Below are 22,235 nucleotides of genomic sequence, written 5' to 3'. Positions count from 1 at the left end.
TTGTTGCAGGCATGTTTGTAGCGGCAAGGAAACCCGGGCTACATTTTATAGCGAAATGAGCCTTTTTATCCCAGAACACTGCGCCTGTAACAAAAACCTTTCAGAAAAGAAAAAAACCCCTCAAGTCCTTCTGATTCATCATGTGCTGCGCGTATTTCGATTCCGAGGAAGAACTGCAACCCTGCCGCCTAAGCGCTGTCAAAAGGCAAAGGGTGCTTGTCGTCGGGGGCAGGCGTCGCAGACTGGTCCGGACAACCAGTGCCGTCATCACTCGGTCGCTTCCTTCTTCACGCGGCGTACGCTTGGCGTGTCCGCGTCGCTCTTACGCTTCTTCTTGGACGGTCTGCTCGCCGAGCCGCCCGGTCTGTATCCGGCATCGTCCTTTCTCTTGCGCTTGACGGCGCGGCCGACAGGCGTGCCGTACTCGCGCTCCTCGTCCATGCTGGCGTCCGCGTCGCCGCCGCCCTTATCGCTCTTATCCGTCGTAGGAGGGGCGGCGGCGGCATTGCTCACGCGCGACGAAGCCACGCCGCTCGCACGCTTAGCCCGGGCCGTCGGCTTGCCACCGCGCTCGCCCCGTCCTCCACGAGACTTACGTGCGCTTATACCGTTGCCGTGACCACTGGCAGAGGCCCCCTCAGCAGCACCACCACCACCACCAGCGGCATCGCCGTCATCGTGCGCCTCGCCGTCTTGGAGGAAGACCTTGGGTGCGTGCTTTCGCAGCCAGTTGGTGACACTAGTCGGGTTCTTGAGGTGCGGGTGCGAGGCGAGGTGGCTGTGGGGGTGGGCGAGCGGCGCGAGCGACGGCAGGTGGGCGTCAGTGTCGAGGCGGCTGTCGACCGCAAAGATGTAGTCGTCGACGTCGTCGGCCGTCAGGAAGCTAGCCGGGTGCGACTCACCGGCGGCCACGGTCAGGTCCTCAATGATAGCCGCGTGGGCGCTCTTGGCCGCGGCGTAGTTGATGTGCGGCACCGCGTTTAGGAGCTCTGAAAGCTTCTTGAGGGCAGCGGCCTTTTCAGACGCGTGATCGCGGTCGATGGCGAGCGTGGGGGCTTTGACGTCGCCTCTCGGTGGGAGAGCCACGTCGATGCGCTTGTCAAGGGGAATCTGGGCACAGTTGTTGATGTCGAGCAGGATGTCGAGGAGGCGGCTATAGGTAGTTGGGTCAGCGGCTGTATGTCACGTTGGTATGGAATCAAATAGATTTAACACTAGAACTTACTCATTTTCGACGGCTAGACGCTTCGCTGTTGCCGAAGCTTTTGCTTCTTGCTTGTGCAGCTCCTCGCCGCTCTGCATTTTTTGGTCAAACACGATGCGCATCTTTCGATACTTCTTTTTCCACGACTTGTAGCGAAGAGCCTTGCGCTCGGCAGAGGGCTCCGTCTTTGGTTGTAATTCTTCCATTGCGGGTGTGTATTGTGTCTTTGATGTAGGAAAGGGATCGAAATGCGGAGACCAGGCTCTGCGCGTTGAGGACGTCGACGCTGCTGCTCGTTGTCGGCAAAACTGTCCCCTTCTGGCCGGCGCGGCGCGAGTAGCGTTGCGTGAAGTCAACGATGAATGCGAACGCGATGAGTGCGGGTTTTGATGGAAAAAAGGGAGCGGAAGAAGCCAATGCGTGAGTTTTTGATGGACGTTGGAGCGTGATGGGGAATGGCGTTTGATGAAGGGACAGGGAGGGTTGGGGGGAAGTGACAGATATGGAGAGGGCGAGAAAAGGGTTTGCTCGAGGCGCCTCTGCGACCTAATAACGGGCTGCGAGGAGGAGACACCACCACGAGGGTGCTGTGGGTATCGTCGCGCACACTCTTGGACTCACGCACCTACCCTGCACATGCTCGGAAATTTTCCGGCCTCGTTTTCAGTATGAAGAAGGTGAATCAGGATAATCAATGGACGAATCCGACAACTGGATATATATTCTACAAGGCCCTCCGATGGCGATCCTTCAAGGACCCGGACTATGCGCTGCAGATAACATGCAATCTACTGCTGTATACCGAGCTAACGCTCTCTTTCGGGCACGTCAATGTATCCAATCATAGACGATATTAGCGTGTATTTATTCCGTTGAAATGTCCCGGCGAAATTGTGACTAGACCTAGTGTGCGAAACAAACACAATTCCCGACAGCCTCATCAGTATCGATGTTCTGACCTGCTGACGAGATTGGCCTACCCTCATATGACAAGCAGCAGGTGCATGTCGTTACTAATCAGTAGCATAGGTACATATAAAGTGGTGATATTTCAGTTCTACAATCATGACGAAAGCTCTTTCCCGAGACGCTCTAGCTCCTCCGAAATAAATTCCCTAGCGTTAAGCAGCTCAGTACTGCCATATACCACCCTCTTTTTCGTCTTTTCACCACCAGCTCTGGTGACCCATTCCTGTAGGTTACCATACTCTTCCATGCTGCCACCGCCAACCGTAAACACCACAGCCTCGCTGAAACCTTGTCTTCTTTGACCAAAGCTTGCAGCCTGACCAGGACCGGCTTGGCCGGGCATGCCGCCAGGTGCATTTCCGCCAGAACGCATGGTGCTGGGAGGCGGCATGGTGCCACGCGCGTTGGCGGACCGTGGATCAAAGTACAGGTAGTGCTCCGTCTTGGCAATGGCCGAGGAGGAAGCCGTAGCCGGTTCCATGATGGACTCTACAATCTTGGTAATTGTGAGATCTCGGTCGGCGGGAAGAAAATTCTTGACGCCGCTGATGAGAGACTCAAAGTTGGATGATAGACCAGTCGGCACGCCAGTCTCCTTTAAGCGGTCGGTCAGGCGCGAAGAAATCGACGAGAACCTACCAAACAGATCGGAGGACGCATTTTGGTTGGAGGTATTGTTGATCGTCGTAAGCTGTGTCATTTTCGTCGTCGCGCGAACCCTACATCTCATTAGCCGGGATTTTGGTCAAGGAACTACGTGCAGTACGTACTGTCGAACGTAGGACAGGGACGAAACATCGGCCCCAGCTTCGGCAAGAGCTCTCTCGAACGACTCAAAGTCGGCTCGAGCTACTTCCTGTTCTGTGCTGAGAAACCAGATCACAAACAGCCGCAGTTTATCCGTGGAATCGTTACCCTTGTTTTGATCTTTGATGATTTCCATGACCTGAGCCTTGGTTTGTTTCATGACGTTCTCCTCGAGCTGGAAGAAGTTATCCAGCTGACGGTCTTTGATTCCAGATAAGAGTGCCGCCAGGATGTTCATGTGCATGTCCAACACGCCCTTTCGTTCCCTCATTTCAGGCAGCAGCGTTATCGCTGCCTTGAGATGTTGAGCGCTGGCGCTGGTATCATTCTGCAAGTCTTCCAGGCTAGAGACACCAGTTTTCTTCGTAATGGCTGCCGTCTCTTCTTTATACTTCGTGAGTTCCGCATCAATATCCTCAGCAACTTGGGGAAACGGTACGGGCGCATTCTTAGCCCAGAAGAAGTCGCTAGCGTTAAGGTCATACGCCTTCTTCGAAACACCCCTGCTGGGGTTATTTTCATCGACCGGTGTTTCGATGGTGATGCGATTGAGCTTCATGTTCAAAACGTCATGGACAAGAGACTGATAAGTCCAAGAGTGTGAGAACATTGGGATCAAGTCAACATTGCGATCGAGCAGGATGAGAACGGGCCTCGACTGTGGCGTGCTAGCTGCTGCTGATCTCGCGTTGGAAAACAGATTATCCTTCGAGTTGAGTATATGATCGCGGAGCTTTCGGTCGAGTCTCTGCGCCACCATTTCAGCGGCGGCGCCCTTGGGACAGCGGATGATGGGGATGACACCTAAATGAGGCCACCGTTAGTTTGCTACAAAAACACAGCTTTTGAAACGGTGCCTACCCATGGTGACAATGACGCTGAATAGACCACTGACTATTTTGTCGACAACGGCCTCTAGTTGTTCGTCGCTCGTCTTGGCGCTATTTAGAGCCCAGTAAGTGTGTTCCTTTTGCATACCCAAGCTGAACAGATCTGGCTCGGCAACAATAAAGTTGAGATACTGGTCGAACAGCTGCGCGATGTTCTCTGATGTTCCGGCTGTGGCGGTCTGCGTAGCAAAATCCTCAAGGATGACGCGAGGCATTGACGAAAGCAAGTTGATGTAGGCGGGAGAGTAAAGGTTTTTTTGTAGATCGGTAGTAATTGCCTGCATATTTTGGGCCGAAGGCTCAAGAAGATAAATGACTGGCACGTCGGGAATTTGGTGGCGGACGGTTCCAATGTGCCTGTTGATGGTTAGCCGACTAGTTACTCGGGGGCAATGCGATTGCGCCTACATGTGCATAGTCACGCCCATGGATCGCAGATCGCTCACACGCATGACGCTGCTGATAACGTCTCTTCCCAAGTCATCAAACACGAGAACTTTCCAGATCGGATTGCCATCGGCATCGAGGATGGGTGCCACGGGGGCCAGGAGGCCATTTGCGAGGACCTCTTCACCTTCACCAGATTCGACCGTCTCGTTGAGATTGAGAATTCTTTTCAACGAGGCTAGTTTAAGTAAGCATAAACGAGAGCAGTACGAAGTTGCCATTCTGAGCATACCAATCTGGCGATCGCGCAGAGTATTTCCTTTGGTCGACATGATCAACACCTGCGGTGCAGGAGTGGTGGCGGTCGAGAGATGAAGTCAAATGAATCCGCGGCCGATTTCAGACAGGCAATTTGAGCATTTGACGCACTAGCGAGCAGAGAATAATACCATGCGCGAGGCGCTGAGCGACTCAATTTGATGTTGCCGTGCAAGAGGCCACGATGACAGCTCCGGGAACAAGTTGTTGGAGCTTGAACCCCACCAAGACCGAACAGAGCTGGTGGCGGTTGGGAGCTTTGTCACTGGGCCCTTGGCCGCCAAAACCTGCCTCGGGCGCTGAAAACAGGTTAGCTGCAGTGGATTTATGTTCTCATGGCACTCACTAATGCGCTGTAATTTCACTGGAATTCAGACAAACGTCACCAGCCAAGCGCCTTTATGCCTCATATTCCAGGCAGAGAACGCCATCTCCCTTTCGTACTTTTCCTGCCCAGCGAAGGATTTCTTCCATTCTCATCTTCATCACCAGCGACACCAACAACTAGCTCCTCGGTCGCAATTAATCCAGCGTCGCGAGGTCTGTGAGACTCAGGGCGCCGCAGATAAATATCACTGCCGATACTGGCGCTGCGTCCGACCTTTTCTATCCTATCCCCTCACCAGTATTGAAGGTGCCGCCACGCGTTTGTCGGGGCTAGCCATCTGCGCTGGCTTTATCCTGTATAGCACCACGAGAAACATCGATCCAACTGCCTCAGCCATCCAGATCGCCTAATTCCTTTAAACTGAACTGCATAGGAGGACCAATTGGGTATGCTTCTCTTTCATCTCCTCCTGGCTACTGATACTCCTACACCCGCATCCGATTGCCCAGGGCCGTCCGTTCGTTACACCTGGAACATAAACCGAATTCGTCGATTGTATATTGTGATTTCTGGCCTCCTGTGGATAACCACGGCAAGATTAAGGTGTTGGCCAATTAAACTAGCAGCCAGGCGCTCCAGAGCTTGCTCGCGTGCCACGTCCGTGAAACGCAAAGTCGGTGAACGGCGAAGTGAGGGCAGACGGAGGACCAGCGTCGCGATAGCCTCTCTGGCTTTGTATTCTGCTACCTCGGAGCTTCTCGCGCAGTTGCTTGACGTGCTTTTGGCCCTGATACAGCCTTGGCATGTGGACGTGACTGCTCGGGCGTTCATGGTGTGTCCCGGGGAGATATTAGCAGAACGGCCGCCACAGAATCCATTGCACAATTGGTATCTGGCAGAAAACCTTAATCATACCCCCTTCCCCGCGAGCTACGATTGCAAGCGCGTCAGGAAGCCAAGTCATGTTGCTGTGGTCAACTACTTTGGGTTGGTCATTCAAATCGCAGTGGCCCGCGACGCTGTCAATGTCGGATGGGAGCGTCAGCTCTCCAGCTACATTCTGTCCACGACTCAACTTTTCACATCTTCCCATTCTCATGGCCATATACTTCCCAAGACCGACCGGGCTAATTTTTCTTTCCTTCTCAGATCGCTGTCACTCTGGTGTTGGCCATTGGAGGCCTTGCCGGACCTATCCTAAACTCCCGATTTGGAATAGCGCATTTGCCGGACACTTCCCACCTGTCCACAAGTAACTCTGCACCAAATTCAAGCGGGTAAGTACCTCTCTCGCTCCCCTGCATCTCTCCGTTCTACCCACCCGAAATGCTTCCGCTCGAAGCCTTTGTCAACAACAACGCCGCGATGCCCTGCAGCTAACGATGTCGTCTGCTGATGCCAATTATTAGTAATAGCTTTCTTTGTTCGATCCCCTGATGAGTTGTTCATGCTGCCTTATATAATCTCTCTCGGTTAAAATGCAGTCGTGGCCTAATCCCAGCCAAGACGACGGCAACGGGCAGGATGCATGGCAATCTGGGTTTGCCTTTGGCGACCAAGAGGCCACCTTCGATCCGAATCAGCAATGGACCCAGCAGATGGCGAGCCAAACGACCGATTTCTCGCATCTACACCAAGACCCCGCCGGATTCTTCGACGCGCCCTCTTCATCTGCAAATCCGTATCTGCAAGCGCAGTCGCTGCATGGTAGTCCCACCACCCAACCTGCGTTCCAAGCCCAGCAATACGGTCAACAGGGCCAGGATGCCATTGACCCTGCCTTTCATAATGCACATCCGAACTTGTATGCACATGGAGCCAAACCCAACACTGGAGCAAGTGACAACCAATTGGACGAAGGGCAACCGTTTACTCAGCATCACTATCCTTTCCCTCCGCAAGGAACCTCAGCCTTTCACCAGCAACCGCACTTGGTCGCGCAACCGCAGCTGCAGCAACATCAAACCAGCCGCCAACCAGAGCAGTTTTCCACGTTTGCGCAAACTCAACATGCGACAGTTCAGCCCCAGCGTGTCGTCGCGCCTCAGGGCAGGTATCGCCAGGGATCTGGACCTGCTCAACCCCCTAGTGGTCAACCGACGCAATATCCAACCGATCCGCGTATGAATTATCCCACGCCGAGGCAGCAATATCAGTTACCAAGCGAACAATTAAATACACAACGGCCTACGGGACAAGGCTACCATGATGGTATGCTCTCGTTTCCAGAACGGCCAGCTATTGTCCAACAAAACACCATGCAACAGAACTCGCAATACACGATCAACGCTTTTTCGCCTGTCGATACAGCCGGCTCCGCGGCACACAAGAGAAAAAGGTCAACGAAAAGCTCAGACACGGGCTCCGAAACACCCCAGGATTCGATAGCTGAGGCGTCATGGAAGAAGCCAGAAGATATGGATCTCTATCCTGTTCCTGTGCCCTCTGCCGGAGACCAAGAGCTCCTGGCGAAATTTAGTAAACGCAGCAAATCCGCTCAAGTCAAATATCCATCCCTCGGTGGCCTGCCACACCTGGTCTTCGATGGCAGTATAAAGATACCCGCCCCCAAGAGCTTCGATAAACTTGCACCCCTCGTCACACTACCCTCAAGGTCTGGCAAGGCCATGGTGCCCGAACTTGGCTATAGTTTACCCTGTGAAATCCAGGGAAACTTCACAAGCCAATATCGTCCAGCGCCCGATCGAGCTGGTCTTAATGAGAGGCGCATGGAAGCAAAGGACATCCTAGATCAATTTGAGGCGTCTATGAAAGCTATGGGCAAGCGCCGCCCAAAGTACACAGAGTATCCCCATGCCTTCAAAGAACAGATGAAGTCAGACGAGGCTTTGAAAAACAAAGCTGGGAAAAAGGCTAAAAAGGAACTTGAAGGTGACGGTAAACCTGCTCGCGCCGCTGTTCGACCAACAGATCCTGTGGAGGCTGCAAGTTGGGATGTCATTGGTATTGTGCATATCGACGATTCCGCTGCCCGCACAGGCTCGTCGATTGCGCAGCGAGTGCAACAGGCTGGCGACCTGATCATTAAGCTGCGAGGAGAAATGAACAAGGCGAAACAGGAGCTAGATCAAGCAAGTAAGGACAAGAAACCGGAGTCTCAAGTTGCTACCATCAAAGCAAATTACGAGCAGAAAAAAGAAGCCTTCTATCGTGCGCTGGACTCGACACTTCTTCATGCCGACAATGCTGTTTTGGATAATCTGGGCGGCCATCAGAAGCTTATTCTGAGTCTCGTCAACGCTTTGATTTCTTGCATCAAGGCGGCCGACTTCTCAGGCAAGCTCCCGAAAACCGTGCTCGAGCTTATCTCATTCTTCCGTATGACGAGGAAAATCATCGACACGACAAACTTTGAGACTGTTCGGAAGCGTTTCGGTGATAAGGGCGACGCGGACGTCAAAGCAATCATTCAAGAGATTAACAACAAGATCAGAAAGGTGATGAAGGCTACTGAGGCTGACACGGCGACTGGCTACACAGGCACGTCAGCTGCTAGTAGAGCCAAGGTCGGGGCAAAACCCTCGACCGACACTACGATAAAGCGAAGCCGAGAAGACGACTCCGACAGCCGGATCTCCAAGAAGATTGTAGTTGAGCAACCCGGCAGCTCACTGCTCAAGAAACTTGCCCAACCAAAAGCGCAAGCACAAATTGTCTCCAGGCCTGCCGCGAGCTCCATTCTGCCCGGGAAAAGTCGACCAGCTGCCAAAGCAATCGTCAAGTCTGAAGGCGCCGCCAATGCAGTCAGCCCCGCAGCCTCTAGTGATGAGAAGCCCAAAGCCCCAGTCCGTAAAGCCTCTGACAGCAAGGTTGAGCCTACAAAGACACCAGTGCCCAAGCCGGCGCCGTCAGCTACATCTAGTGCACTTTCTGGTATTGCGTCACTCTTGGACTCCATCAATGCACCAAAGGCCGAAGCCGCAGCACCTACCGTCAATATTAAAGATGCCGACGTTGAAGTCGACGCCGAATCCCCTGCAGCGAAAGCAAAGCGGCTGCGGAAGCTCGAGCGTCGTAAAATGCGTGTTACGTGGAAGCCAGATCACGACCTTGTGCAAGTAAGGGTCTTCCAAAAGGATGACAACGAGGACGATGGACGCGCTATGAATATGATTCGCGATGCGGCCGATGACAAGTCTGAAGGCATGATGCTAAAGCAGCGTGTCGGAATGGACGAGGATGAGGACGATGATGAAGTTCCGTACCAACCGTGGATTGGGCCTGTACCAACGGATCTTTCTGGGCTTACGGCAGAAGCCAGAAGCAAGAACTTTGTCACCCGTGGTGGTAATGTCCCATTTTCGACCGAAGAACAGAAGCGCATCGCAGAAAGAGAGCAGAGAGAGCTTATGGCTATTTATACCGATCCTGGCGATATTCCGCCATCGCCCAAATCACCTCCACTAGAATCTGTACAGCCCACAATCAACGGCAAGGTTGGACAGCTGCCAAGTGATGGCGTTAAGTTTGCTGAAATCCAGCGACGCTGGGCCGATGAGCAGCAGATGGGCGTTGATCAGGCATTGCTTGCGGCAGTGCAACGTCTCGATGCCAAGCTGAGCCCCGCTCACAAGCTTGACACAATTCTCGGACGTCTTCAGAACAGTAAGGCTGTCTTATCCGCGAATCAACAGGCCGTAGCTTCTACCGCGATGCAGCAACCTATTTTGGTGGCAGCAAGCAACGTACCTTTGATCGTTGGCCTTGCCGCAGAAGAAGGCATTCTTGCATGGCTACGCTCAGATAAGATCGCCGTTTGGCGAGATCCGAACCCTGTCCAGGGGGATCTCTCACGACCACATCGATACGCAGATCCTTCTACGGAAGCTGCTGGTCAGGTCATCGAGGCTGTTGCGCAGTATCTTCAAGGAAAGCCTTATCCAGCCAATGCCCCCCCTGATTGGATGCTTCAATATGAAGACAAGGTTAAAGAGTGGTGGTTTGGCTACAACAAGGAAGCGCCAGCAAGGCAGCGCAGAGAGGAGGAAAGACGGGCCAGAGCTGCTGTAGAGGCCGGGCTAGCGGTTGGCGCACAGGGGACACAAGATTGGTCATACGCACAGCAACAAGAATATGCGCCTTATATGGCAATCCTGCAACAAATGAATGTTGGAAACCCGGCGGCGCCTACTCCACCGCCGCAACAGCAGCAAGCACAAATTAACGATAGTCAGCTGCAGTCCATTCTGTCGGTCATCAACCAAGGGCCACAGCAGACCAGCCAACCTAGCAGCGATGCTGCGTACCAGCTGATAATGCAGATGGCACAAGGGCAGGCTGCACAGCAGCAACCGCAGCAGCAGGCGCCGCAGCAGGCGTCTGGGGGAGACGGGGATAATGATTGGGACAGAGATGATGACCGAGACCAGGACCGAGGGAGAGGGCGAGACTGGGACCGCAACCGTAGTGAAGGCGGCCGCGAGGACCCCTACCGCGACAGCAGGAAGAAGAAGCCAACGCTACCACCGCATAAGCCAGCTAATAAGGCTTTGATTGGAACTAAGGCATGCACATTCTGGCAACAGGGCAAGTGTGCTCGTGGTGAACAGTGCACATTCCGGCACGACTGAAGCATGTCGCTGGATCGTCTATCAATAACGGATTAGGGGTTGTGAAAAACATCATATCTGGGCGTTTGGGCACTCGAAGCTAGAGCCGATGATTGGGCTGGTTGATATTTTTTGCTGAGGTGTATTCATCTTTTTGTACTATGGGTTACCACGGTCCCAGAACTGGGGGGATATGTACTATTACTGATAGTTTCTCTCACTCAGCTATTCGAGAGGAGAGACGACGACGACCTGACTTGGGATGGCGGGTTAGAACTAATACGCTTCATCTTATCCGCACCCATTCTTCTTGTGACTCTTACTCGGTGGCCAACGGTAGATGGCAAAGTCTAGTTTAACCCGGAGACAGTGTTAAGTAGGACTTCTATGATCGCCTTGTTCGACACTTGCTTCTTTCGAATGAAAGTGCAGTCTACAGCCAATGCAGCCGATGCAGCCCGGTCAGCCCGGAAAGCGTCATGCATCCTCACCCTCGTCCCATCCAAAACTCGGGTCACCAATGGTATCAATCAAGGAAAGGCGCCTAGGTGGAATAAGTGATAATGTCAAAAATTGCAAGAGTAGCTACGAATAACTTGGATCTAGCGAGGCCATAATCTCGTCGTGATACATGCACACCCGTCTCTTATACGTCAAATATATCCCCCACGCCCAGCACGCCGCCCCGGCGTAAGTCCACAATGTCTAGCCTCCAGCCCTCCCAGTGCTTGAGCGCACGCTTGAGCTCCTTGATGCGCTCGAGACGGCGCATCTGCTCCTCCTCGTGCGCCTTGCGGAAAGCCTCCTCATCAAAGTCGGCGTCGTCGTCCTCGAGGAGCCCGTCGTCGTCATCGTCGTCGCCGCCGCCCGCGAGCGCGCTAAGGCCGCTACTGAAGAATTGCCCGATGCCGCCTACCGAGCTCTTGCGCTGCGCCGGCGCGCCATACGGCGCCGAGAGGTCAACGTCCTGGAAGCCCGCCGGCTCCATGTCGCGGCGACGCTGCAGCCACTCGCCACTGCGTAGCTCATGGACCTCCCTCTCCAAGGCGCGAATCTTATTCTCCAGGCGCTGGCGCTCCTCGTTCTCAAGCTCGTCCATGCTCTCGTCGTCGAGGCCGCCGCCGCCGTCGGTGGACTTGCGGCTGCGGAGCTTGGTATTTTCGCCCTCGAGCTTCTCGACGCGGGTGCGGAGCTCGGCGAGCTCAGCCTCGTGTTTGTCCTTTTCACGCTTCAGCGTCTGCGAGCGAGAGTCCTGCTCCTTGTGCAGCGTCGTCAGTGTGGCCACTTTCTTCTCGAGGCCGTCTGCCTTCTTGACAAGCTCCTCGTGGGTCGCTCTCAGTGCCGTCAGCTCGTGCTCCAGCGTGCTCGCCTTGGTTTCGGCACTGGACCGCTCGCCGCCTTCCCGAACCGCCCTTTCAGTAGCGCGCTCTAGGTTCTTCTTGACGTCTTGGAGCTCTCGCTGGGCTTTGCCGGCAGCAGCTTCAGCACGTGCCACCTTGTCTTCCAGCGCGGCGACCTGCTCCTTCTCAGAGGAGGCTCCGCTCTGGTGGCGCTCGAGCTGTGAACGCAGCTTGGAGATTTCAATTTCCATAGATTCGATAGTTGACGCTTTGGAATCGAGTTCGGCCTGAAACGCTGGCGGCGATGATGTGGTGGAAACGGACTGGCGATGCGCATGGCCGGAGCCGCGCGACAATTGTTGCTGAAGTTGTGAATTTTGGCGCTCCAGGGACGCAATTTCTCCCTTCTATAGATGGGTTAGTCACTTTGTTGCCACTATCGAGTTACCGCCCTACCAGCTTCTCTGAATCATCGGAGCTCTTCTTGTCATCGGCTTCTCGTAGGTCAGCGAGTTCATCCTCTGCCTTTTTCCATCTCTTCTCCGCGTCGGAAGAATCTTTCTGAAGGCGCCTATTTTCCTTCTCCAGTTCCTCGATTTTGGCAACGTGCTTTCTGTAGATGTCTGGCGCAGTGTCACCATCCGGGCTCAAAGGCCCGGGTGATGTAGGCTTTCCAGATATGGAGCTCGCTCGGAACGACGTAGATCGGGCCTTGGACTGCTCAGCTAAGGAAGGCGCGGGAGTGGACTCGGATTCGTCGGCTTTGTTGTCGTCGGTCTTCTCTTCGATGGCGGAGTCTTTTTCTTTGTCGGCACCGTCGCTGTTGTCGGGTGCTGCGTCGTCAGCAGCTTCGGCGGGTTCACCCTTGCCATCATCCTTGATAGATTCGGCACCCTTCTTGTCCTTCTTCTTCTTGCGTTGCTCGACCTAATGAGGGTATTGTAAGCTTGAGATGGGGAGATGCGTTGCACGGGCAAACGCACGCGCTTCTTTGCAGCCGCAATCTTCTCCTGGCGCGCTTTCTCTTCAGCGTCAGCCATATTGTTAGATAAAACGATCAAAGACAAGACTGGGGAGACGCGCGCTCGCTGTTGATTTAATGCGCATCAATTCTCTCTGTTGGTGGCTGAAGCTTCAACGACGCGCCCTCGAGCTATGTGGCTTCAGGGATGTCATACAGTGCAAATAAGTTGCACAGCACTGTATTCACTGTGCACTTCCCCATGCCGAGCCGTGAGTGATCGATAACGTTGGATGGGTACAAAGTCAAGTTAATACCTAATTTTGAAGGCGAAAAAATGTCCGCAGTCCACATGACGATGGTGTAAATTCGAACGCTGAGTGGATGGATGCATGGATGCATGCCACTTTGGCCGTTGCCTGCCAGCTGGCAAACGGCTGGTGCCTAGGCGCAGCTCTTGCTTTCCGATTCCTGCACCTGCATAGTCTGTGCCTTGCGATGAATGTATAAAGCCTGATTGACTTGGACAAGTTAGTCGAGTCTCGAATTGAAATCGGCCATGAACTGGAGTAATGGACAGCTCGCTCGCCAGTCTCGGAGAAGCTATAACAATGACGCCACGAAGCAGAAGCACTATTTCGCCCAGGCCAAGCGCCAAAAGGTCACTGAATCGCGTAAACGAAAGTGCAACGCGGCAGATTTTGTTCCAAGCTATCTCGAAGACTTGCCAGAGACGTTGGACAGGCCCTCCCGGAATGCGACACGGCACTGGGAACCAAAACGAAGAATCTTGACACTGCAAGACATGCCTCTGCCCGCTCAACAGGCAACAGACTATTCGAACGATGACAGGGCCGTGGAGAACCTGAAGAGACTTCACAGTGTTACGGGAGAAACCGATCCGAACCTTGATGTGAAGCGACGCAAATTATTACAGCAGAGCGACTGGTCGGGCGTTGAGCTTCAGAAGCCTGTGATCATAAAATACCCCGAGACGGCGAGGGCTGCGAGAAAGGTCCAGCGACACATATCTCATGATCAATTTGACTCGCCACTGGTCAAAATATCGAAGAGCCAAATACCAGCGGACACAGTTATCAAAATCGCGAGCCAGGAATACCGCTGGAGCCCCGGAAACAACAGCATCAGGACATGGCATTCCAAAGAACAGAAATCTGTGCCAGAAACACCTATGGATAAATCAGGGCCATTATACGATATATCGTCATCTACGTCAAAAAGCTTCAGTAGCTTCATTCCCGAATCGCCTTGCGCGGAGCGAGCCTTGCAAATCGGGAGAGCAAAGGCTGGGCGCGAACCACAGCTTCAGAGCGTGTCGCACACAAGTCCATCCATCTTTGACGAACCGTTAGTAAAAGCTGTTTCGGCGACGCACTATTTCCATCCACAGCCTATCAGACACATGCCTCAAGGTATATTCGCGAGACTAGCAGATTTTGTGAAGGATGGAGATGTCGCAGTCGACGCTTGGCGGGCGAGTCCTTCGCAGCTGAACGATACTTCCAGCTGCGTTGCGGCCACAGAGAGCAAATCTGGGGACAGTATTATACCAGAAACTGTCAAGGACAGCTCAAGCAAAATCTCAGAGTCCCCTCGAAGAGCCATACAGTCGAGCAAATCCAATCCGATATCGCTTTCCCAGCGCAACCTTGGACTAGCGCCATCTCGGCTACCATCGCCTCAAGCAATTGAGGCGGTACATGATGAAACGTTACCCAAAGCTTTCGATTCTCTCCCGAGCAGTATAACCACCCCAGACGTATGCAGAATAGCCGAGGCAAGTCATGCAGGCAACCGGCTGTCGGCGCTGCCCTATCTACGCCCGGCGCCAACAGCCCCGGATATTGGTGACGAGGATGAGAACATCATGTGGAAGCGGTTCGTGCTTGGACCTGGTCGCCCTACAATGGCTGTGTCAGCTGAGCAATGCAGCTCTGACACGCCGGACGATAAGAGAACAAGCAAGCTCGGCGTCGAACCAGCGACGGTTGAAGCACCGACGAGCAGACTCGAAATTACATCTCCGGTCTTGGACTCGCGGCGGCTTCCAGGGCCCACACCGGCTCCGGCTGGGCCAACACCGCCACTGGCCATCTCCGCAGACGGCGGCCCCTACAGGACTGGCGCAAGATTATCCAACAAGCACCCCCAGACGCCCAGCGACGATGCGGTCCCCGTTTATTTCCGCGAGCAGCGGAATGGTTTCGAAGCAATGACGGCACTCCCCACAGAAGCGCCAGAGGCATCGCATCATCCCTTATCGGAGGTGTACCACATGACCGCGAAGCCAGAGTCGACGTTCCACCCGCCGAGTCTCTTTGTGGGCAGGCTGGCCGCCAGCATCAGTGGTGGCGCGGTGGCGCCGACGGCGGCGCCCAGCGCCAGCGAGCCAGAGCCGAGCAGCATCACTGCGCCGAAGGCACCTTCAGCACGGGTGATGAGCCGGAGACGGCGTAAGAAGAGGCGCGAGGCAGGACGACCGGACATTCGAGCACTGCCTAACATACAGGGCGACCCGATTGAGTTTACGCCGTAACGAGAAGGCAATACGATACCTTGATTCACAACAGAGTCTTTCCACTGCTGCCTGGAGGATTGAGACATGCATGCTCGGCAAGGCTACGCTAGCCGCGATGGCTAGGATGGTGTGGTGTGTCTGGCAGTGCCCCCAGAGAAGGGAGGGGGCGTGGATCTGCGAGCGGGCGATGAAGGTTCATGTAGGAGGTTTTGCGTGGTGGGAGTTTTCAATGTATGGCGCATCATGAGATTGACTAGATTGACTGGGTTTAGAATCATGCGCATAGAGCTGCGAGCAGGGCCAATCTATTTCTCTTGGCTCTTGGCTGGGACAAGCCTCATGCTCGGCATGTAGACAAGGCGGACAAAAGGTGGCTGCACGTGTTTTGTCCGAGCGTTGGCAGTGAAGAAAAAAAGAAACAAGCTTTCTGCTGGCGCAGCTGTTTATTCCCGTGTGACCACCTATGCCCTCAATGAAACAAAGATGCATGGATAGGAGAGAGACGGAATCATGATTCAGCACAGCCTCTATGGAATTTAGAAGAGCAGCCCCAGAAACCCTGGACCTCTTGGGCGACTAGCAAGATAAATGTGGGGTCACGCGTCCAGGGCTGCGCCACCACCAAACATGGATTCCTTCTAGAAGACTTCCATGGAGATGCAATCCCCTCCCCCTCTGTGGGGAAAAACAGGGGACTTGGGCAGCGAAATAGAGGTCATGTGGTGCAAAGTTGTAACCCACATGCACACATCCCATATCTGATGGGTGATGGTGTGGGCGGCGGGAATTCAGGAAAAAGAAGGTTTCTGAAGGGGAAATGATTTTTGTACGTTAGCTGGGCGAATAGCAGCACGAAGAATTCGTCTGCCTGGAGCTGTGTGTAAGCCTTCGGTGCAGCAACGGGGGGGTGAGAAAAAAAAAGTCGGCAGCGGCCGGGGAAAAAGGGCACCGGAGAAAAGGGCATGACTCTTGCTGATTGCATGAATAAAGCATTGTGTTTATCTGGTGCTGCCGTATGATTGGACAATGGATCCAGTCACAAGCCAAAGGGGGAAACGGTAATGCAGAAAGAAGGAACAACTGCCGTTTCGTTGCAGAAAGCCTGAGCTGAAGGAACGACACCACCACCCATCGTTTTAGGCACCGAGATTTGTTCTTCTTCAGCTCAATTCGAAAGAGACTTGGGGGAGAAGTGCGCGGAGAAAGAAGCTGAAAAAAAAAAAGATTTGTAATAAATAAAATGGTCTACAGCTATGGTATACAGGATGAAATGGATGGTGGGCTTCTGTAATACGCCCGAGATCATAAACACGTTCAAGTAACGTTAGGTAGGTACAAGAAGGAAACAAGGGTCAGCCATTGCATGACGTAGCCACGGTTCGGAGCAAAAAAAAAGAGTCGGTCCAGAATCTGCATCCTGACTGAAATGACTTGGTGAATAGCAAGAGAAAAAAAAAAAAAAAGGTCGGTTGTTAGAGTTTCGAGAAACAATAATAAAAAAATAACTTGGCACAGCCCCAAGTTGTTGCAAGTTGGCGGGAAACACGGGCGTGTTGTGTGTGAGAGAGCGTGTAGGTGAGGCTGTGCGGGTGGGCTCGGCCGAGAGGAGGGGGGAGGAAGAACAAGCTCGCGGGCTGTCTTGGGTTATCGTCACCCCGGAAAGCGAAGCTAGCCCCGTGGTTGAATTCAGGGCGGCCCGCCTAGAGGGAGAAAGAAAGAACAAGACACACAAAACTTGCTGTTTTAGCGGGCGGTGCTTGTGGCTGGCTCCTCTGTTGCTTTCGCGCCATCATAGAGCCTGTTTTCGTCTGAATTTCTTTAGACGACTGGGGGTTCCCCGGCCGGGTAGGGTAGCTGGCCAGCGCCGACTGAGAGCGTGCGAGACGCAGATGGAAAAAATAAATAAAAAAAACCATAGAGAGCCGAGACCAGGAAAGCAGAGATTGGAAAGAGAACCAGGTGATATTTTTTCCCTTTCTTCTCTTCCTTTTCCCATTGAGCTGCTCAGCCGGCACCAAGGCTTCAATCCCGCATGCGCAGCTCCTTGCGCTTCGCCTGGCACGTCGTCTTGCACTTGGGACACTCGTAGCCGCTGCGGTCGACGTAGTTGCGCAGCAGACACTTTGCGCACCGCCACCAGGCCGACGAGGTGTTGCGGTCCTCGAGCCACTCCTCGTTGACGGCGCCGCTGCCACCGCTGCCGCTGCCGCCGCGCTTCTCAATGTCCTCCTTGTGGAACTCGCGCAGGTGGTCGCGGAAGTGGTCGCGGCGGTGAAAGGGGTCGCGACGCCGCGCGCACCGCGGGTAGTCGCAAAAGTACGACTCCTTTTGCGACGCCGGCGCATGCTTGTGCTTGTAGTGCCGGTCGAGGTCGGCCCGCCGCTTGAACGGCTTGGTGTCGCAGCCGGGGAAGAGGCAGACGACGGGGTAGTCTCGTCCCTTGGGGCTAAGGGATACTGTTAGTTGTGTTGCTTTTGTGTGTATGCATTTGTATGACTTTTTTTGACAAAAAAAAGAGGCAAAAAATAGGGGGAGCGAGGGAGAGAAACGTACGATTCGCCCGTAAAGTCTTCCGGCACCGTCTGCGGCGAGTGCCCCTCGCAGCTCGTCGCCACGCTCTGGCTGCTGTACGGGGAGCCGACGCTCGCCGCCGGCATGTCCTGCAGCAGAGGGAACAGGGGGCTTCCCGGGGCGCTGGCTTGCAGCGTGTAAAAGGAGCTGATGCCGGCAGCGGCGGCGGCGCCCAGCATCGGCGAGGCGGGCGTCGAGAGCGACAGTGAACTGTCGGAGCTCATGTGGCGGCTCAGAGGCTCGGAGCAGGCCAGGAAGCGCGGGTCCTGGAGGTACAGGTCGTCTGGCGGCGGTCCCCAGAACCCGGACAGGTCGTCATGGTAGTGGTTGCCGACCTGGGCCGTCATGTTGCCCGCCGGGGCCGAGGTGCTGTAGTGGCGGTAGTCCGAGGTGACTCCAGGACGGAGCCTGGCCGGGATGGGTCGACTCTGGCGAAACGGATGCATGTACTGGTTGGTTGGGAACAGACAAAGAAGACAAAAAAAAAACAAGAAAAAAGGATTCTTGCTTTTTTTCTTGTTTGGCCTCGTCCGGAAGGGGGAGAAAGGGTGCAGTGTGCAGGGTGCAGAGAGCAGAACAAAGTCGTGGCAAGGCGGGTATCTTGGGTATCAATTCGCTACTATGTAATATGGTCGTCGTCAGCCAAGGACCAGCCAGCCTGAGGTATAGATTGTGCGGGTAGAGAGTATAACAAAAGTAGTTGTCTTGAGGATACAAGTAAGTTGGAAAGAGTGTATCCAGAACCAAGAAAGAAAAGGGTGGAAGAAAGGGGGGGTGTGGTGACAACTTATATCACCAGACAAGTCAGTCTGGGATCGAGTGTGGCAGTACGAAAGGGTTTTGTCTATGCCCGTTTCAATCCGGACCAGGTTGGGCTGCATTTCCGGGCAGGCTTCTAGAAGGCCAGCGCGAAGCACTCTCTCAGCCCTGGCGGGCCACTAACGTTGGCCAAAATGAGCTCATTGGGAAGTTCCCATGTGGAGAGGAATGGCTGCGGCCAAAGGAGGGGGGGGGGAGGATGGAGGAGGAGGAGGAGGTCGGTGGAGGAATAAGTCAGGTCAGGGTGGGTGTGTGATGCTGGATGGCGGGACATTTGGGACCACCTTGCCGCGGCGCGCCATACCCAACTTGTCATCATTCTTCGATGACGGGAAGAGGGGGGGTCACAACTTGTGGACTGGTGTGGACTTGGGAGGAACAACAGCGAACGAATGCAGGCCTCTGTATTTACGAAGCCCACTCGTAGCTGGCCAAGCGAGAAAAAGAAGAAGCAACCTGGCAACCTGGTTCATAACGGGGCCTCAAAACGCCCCAAAACGAGTTCCCAAGTACTAATTTGTAACTAACTAGGTAGTCAAGTGCCCTCTGCTCTGCTGTCGTCACTGACCACCAACTCTCTCAGCCGCGCGGAGATCCGATCTCGCTCGTGATGGGGGACCTTGCTTCAGCCACGTCCCATCGCAAAAAGGTGTTGCTTGGCCACAAGACTGGAAATCCTTCATTGACACGTAGACTACTTTTGTTCTCCTAGCCCCCGCTACTCTTGAGCGCGAGCCGAGTAGCATGCCTCGGCGCGAGAAACGAGAGACAAAGCAAGGTTTCTGTTATACAGGCGGGGTAGCTTGGCTGCCGTCTTCAATCTCCATGCAGAGCTTTGGAACTCTGGATATCTTTTTTTTGCTGCGGTTCGCAGAAGAACCAGGGTGGGTAGAAGAGAGAGGAGGATCCATGCTTGCCTGTAGCTTGTCACCGGTCAAGAAAAAAAAAAAAAAAAAAAAACAGCAAGGACCGCTCAGAGGACCTGGCCAACATGAGGCAAGCTTGTTATCGGAGTCGACGAGACCGCATCACACGGAAACGTAAACTCAATCCCACTGGTTTGCTTATTACCAGGGCAAAAAAAAAAAAGAGCACTATAGGCCGCCGACTGCGCACTTTCAACGGAGGCATAGTGGTTCTTGTCTGATGAGCTATCAGCGCCCACCCCCAAATTGACTGCGCCCCCAAAGAATGGTTCGCTGTCATTGACTTACTTTGGTACATACTATTAGGTAGTCAAGTAGGTAGCCAAAAGTTATGGCAAACTCGGAAATAGACGGCGTGATACGAAACTCCCAAAAGCTGTTTTGTGGGGCACTGCATATGCATACCAGAACATGCGCTAGTCTATTCCTTTTTACCGATGAGTTTGACTCTTCTCGGGGCTGATGATGATGATGGGGGGGGGGGTGACGTTGGTCGCGGTTTTGGCGTTCTGGGGCGAGCGCCGACAAATCGTCCATCAGGGCACAAGTCATGTCCAAGCCGATGGCACAAGCGGGTTAAGCTTTTTCGGCAACGCAGTTTCTGTGCCCTTGTACAAATTAGTGATGCTGCGATACTGCGACGACGGGTTGTGATTGCGGTACCGGGCCAATTCGTGATAAGTCGTCGGGCTCGCCTATTCGACGGCAGTGGGAGCAATGGGCTATAATCCTAGACACCCAAGCCCGTCCGCGTAATTCTGTTCCAGATGAGAACCGGCCCTTGCTTTGCCGCCCTCGCTAACAATACCAGGTGAATACCTACCTACTATCTAATTTGTACCTATCCAACTATCCTAGACACTTTCAACTAGTTGCGCTCCGCCTGGCTGGTCTGCAGCGAACCCACCCCCGTGCCTGCAAGAGATGCGGCCAGCATTCGAGCCGCATGGGCCCCTGCCAGAGCTACCTCTAACGTACCAGAGCAAGAGTGCCTGGCGATGCGCCTACCGCAGACTTGGTGGGCGCAGCGAGAAGGACGAGGTGCTCGCGCTGGCACTGTCCACTGTCCGTCCCCCCCTCATCAAGCCATCAAGCCATCAAGCCATCAAGCCACCCGTCTCTTTGTTGTCCTCTGTGGCGTCGAAAGCTTCCATGCAGCCTTCGAGCACCATGACCCTTCCACCCCAGCTAGGCCACGACCTGCATTGGCACACCACCATCACCATCACATGTGGGAGAGGAAACTGAAGTAAAATGGAAAGATGGAAATACAACCAAACAACAATTATACAAAGTAAGCATACACCCATAGAGGCAAAAATGTTCATATCCAAGGACGATGAGAAACAGGAGGATAATGGCATTACCAACAGTGGTTTATTCAGTCACCACCACCACCACCACCACAACCATCCCCAATCAACACTCGTCGTCACCTGACGGGATATGGATCCGGAATAGAGAGCCGTTGAGGCCCCTGTCCATATCCCCAATACCCTGCCCTTTGCAACAAATGTCTGTGACAAGAGACAATCACCCAAGTCCCTATTTCCCACCCCATATCGCCTTCGGAGCCCCCGATGGCGCTGCTGCCCTCCCCACGCGCTTGCTTGTTCAACGGGATGGCATGTGTGTCATCAATCTACGTACATGCTGGTACGTGCTTCTTCGTCCTATGGAGGTCATGCATGCAACGGCAGACAAGGTAAAACAAAAAAGAAGCGCCGCTCGAGGTTCACCGCCAACCCGTGTCTGCACCGCTGAGACAAACAAGAAGAGCAATATTATAATTTAACACGAGACAAACCGCACTCTAAACTCTAAAAATCCCGCAGCTGCCAAAATCGGCTTTTTGCTCCCCCGTAATAGTTGCAGTTTTTGATCCCCCCCCGGCCGACGTTTGGAGAAAAAAACGTCGCAATTTGCATCTGCTCTGCGGCATTCGCACATTGGTAGGCCCCTCCCTGTTCTTAGTAGAAGCCCGCTGATTGTCATCTTGTTGCAGTTGCAGTTGCATTTTGTTGCAACTTGCAGGATAGGAAAAGTCGAGGGATTGATTGTCTCTACCGGACAAGAAACGTTGGCCCCCTCTGGCCCAGGCGTTTTGCAGGCAAGCCGGCAATCAACCCGCGTTGTTGAACAAAAAAGTTTCTGCAAGTCCCTGCGTGCCAGTAATTAATAACCCTAGTTCATGCCGTCTATTTTGCTCATCACTTTCGTCTCGTCACCCCAAATTTCCCATGCAAACGGGCCCCCATCCCGACGTCTCGACTATCGGCGCCGACCCTCCCACACGGTAGCCGACGTCACATTTCCCTTCCTATGTACCTACGCCCTGCCCTCTAACTTGATTCAGATGGGGAAGCGCTCGCTCGGCACCAAGCCACAGAGGTTTTTTACATTTCCAATCGCAGGGGGGGGGGAACCTGTTAAGCCGATACTGGTCAATCGCTTTCATGGGGCGGCAATGTGCACACAATACATGTATGCACTGAAAATATCGCATCAAATCCAGGCACAGCAGAGCTCCCAGCCTCAAGTACATACCGGACCAGACAAACCACGTAACCACAACGGAACGGAGCCAGCCAGCATCTTATTCAATC

The 22,235-nt window shown here is 53.9% G+C and overlaps 6 protein-coding genes across 6 annotated transcripts; 2 read left to right on the top strand and 4 right to left on the bottom strand.

Moving 5' to 3' along the window:
* Positions 1–267: 267 nt before the first annotated feature.
* Positions 268–1,410, bottom strand: CCM_08505 (uncharacterized protein; the record flags this gene model as incomplete). The annotated part of the gene is made up of 2 exons (XM_006673643.1): positions 268–1,153; positions 1,226–1,410. The coding sequence occupies 2 exons, from the start codon at positions 1,408–1,410 to the stop codon at positions 268–270; spliced, it is 1,071 nt and encodes a 356-aa protein (XP_006673706.1).
* Positions 1,411–2,267: 857 nt separating this feature from the next.
* On the bottom strand, positions 2,268–4,589 carry CCM_08504 (SNARE docking complex subunit; the record flags this gene model as incomplete). Its single annotated transcript, XM_006673642.1, has 5 exons — positions 2,268–2,892; positions 2,944–3,784; positions 3,842–4,227; positions 4,279–4,495; positions 4,550–4,589. The coding sequence occupies 5 exons, from the start codon at positions 4,587–4,589 to the stop codon at positions 2,268–2,270; spliced, it is 2,109 nt and encodes a 702-aa protein (XP_006673705.1).
* Positions 4,590–6,381: 1,792 nt separating this feature from the next.
* On the top strand, positions 6,382–10,494 carry CCM_08503 (C-x8-C-x5-C-x3-H type zinc finger protein; the record flags this gene model as incomplete). Its single annotated transcript, XM_006673641.1, has 1 exon — positions 6,382–10,494. The coding sequence occupies one exon, from the start codon at positions 6,382–6,384 to the stop codon at positions 10,492–10,494; it is 4,113 nt and encodes a 1,370-aa protein (XP_006673704.1).
* Positions 10,495–11,119: 625 nt separating this feature from the next.
* CCM_08502 (myosin heavy chain, putative) lies at positions 11,120–12,853 on the bottom strand (the record flags this gene model as incomplete). Its single annotated transcript, XM_006673640.1, has 3 exons — positions 11,120–12,220; positions 12,270–12,740; positions 12,797–12,853. 3 exons carry the CDS (start codon positions 12,851–12,853, stop codon positions 11,120–11,122), a joined length of 1,629 nt encoding a protein of 542 aa, XP_006673703.1.
* Positions 12,854–13,333: 480 nt separating this feature from the next.
* On the top strand, positions 13,334–15,331 carry CCM_08501 (uncharacterized protein; the record flags this gene model as incomplete). Its single annotated transcript, XM_006673639.1, has 1 exon — positions 13,334–15,331. One exon carries the CDS (start codon positions 13,334–13,336, stop codon positions 15,329–15,331), a length of 1,998 nt encoding a protein of 665 aa, XP_006673702.1.
* A 2,004-nt stretch (positions 15,332–17,335) lies between these two features.
* On the bottom strand, positions 17,336–18,977 carry CCM_08500 (uncharacterized protein; the record flags this gene model as incomplete). Its single annotated transcript, XM_006673638.1, has 3 exons — positions 17,336–17,759; positions 17,867–18,312; positions 18,828–18,977. The coding sequence occupies 3 exons, from the start codon at positions 18,975–18,977 to the stop codon at positions 17,336–17,338; spliced, it is 1,020 nt and encodes a 339-aa protein (XP_006673701.1).
* Between the last annotated feature and the right edge of the window lie 3,258 nt (positions 18,978–22,235).

This window comes from Cordyceps militaris (assembly GCF_000225605.1).
Source record: "Cordyceps militaris CM01 unplaced genomic scaffold CCM_S00007, whole genome shotgun sequence".
NCBI lineage: Eukaryota > Fungi > Ascomycota > Sordariomycetes > Hypocreales > Cordycipitaceae > Cordyceps > Cordyceps militaris.
Note: the sequence above shows the minus strand (reverse complement) of the source record. Positions and strands in the feature narration are given on the sequence as shown.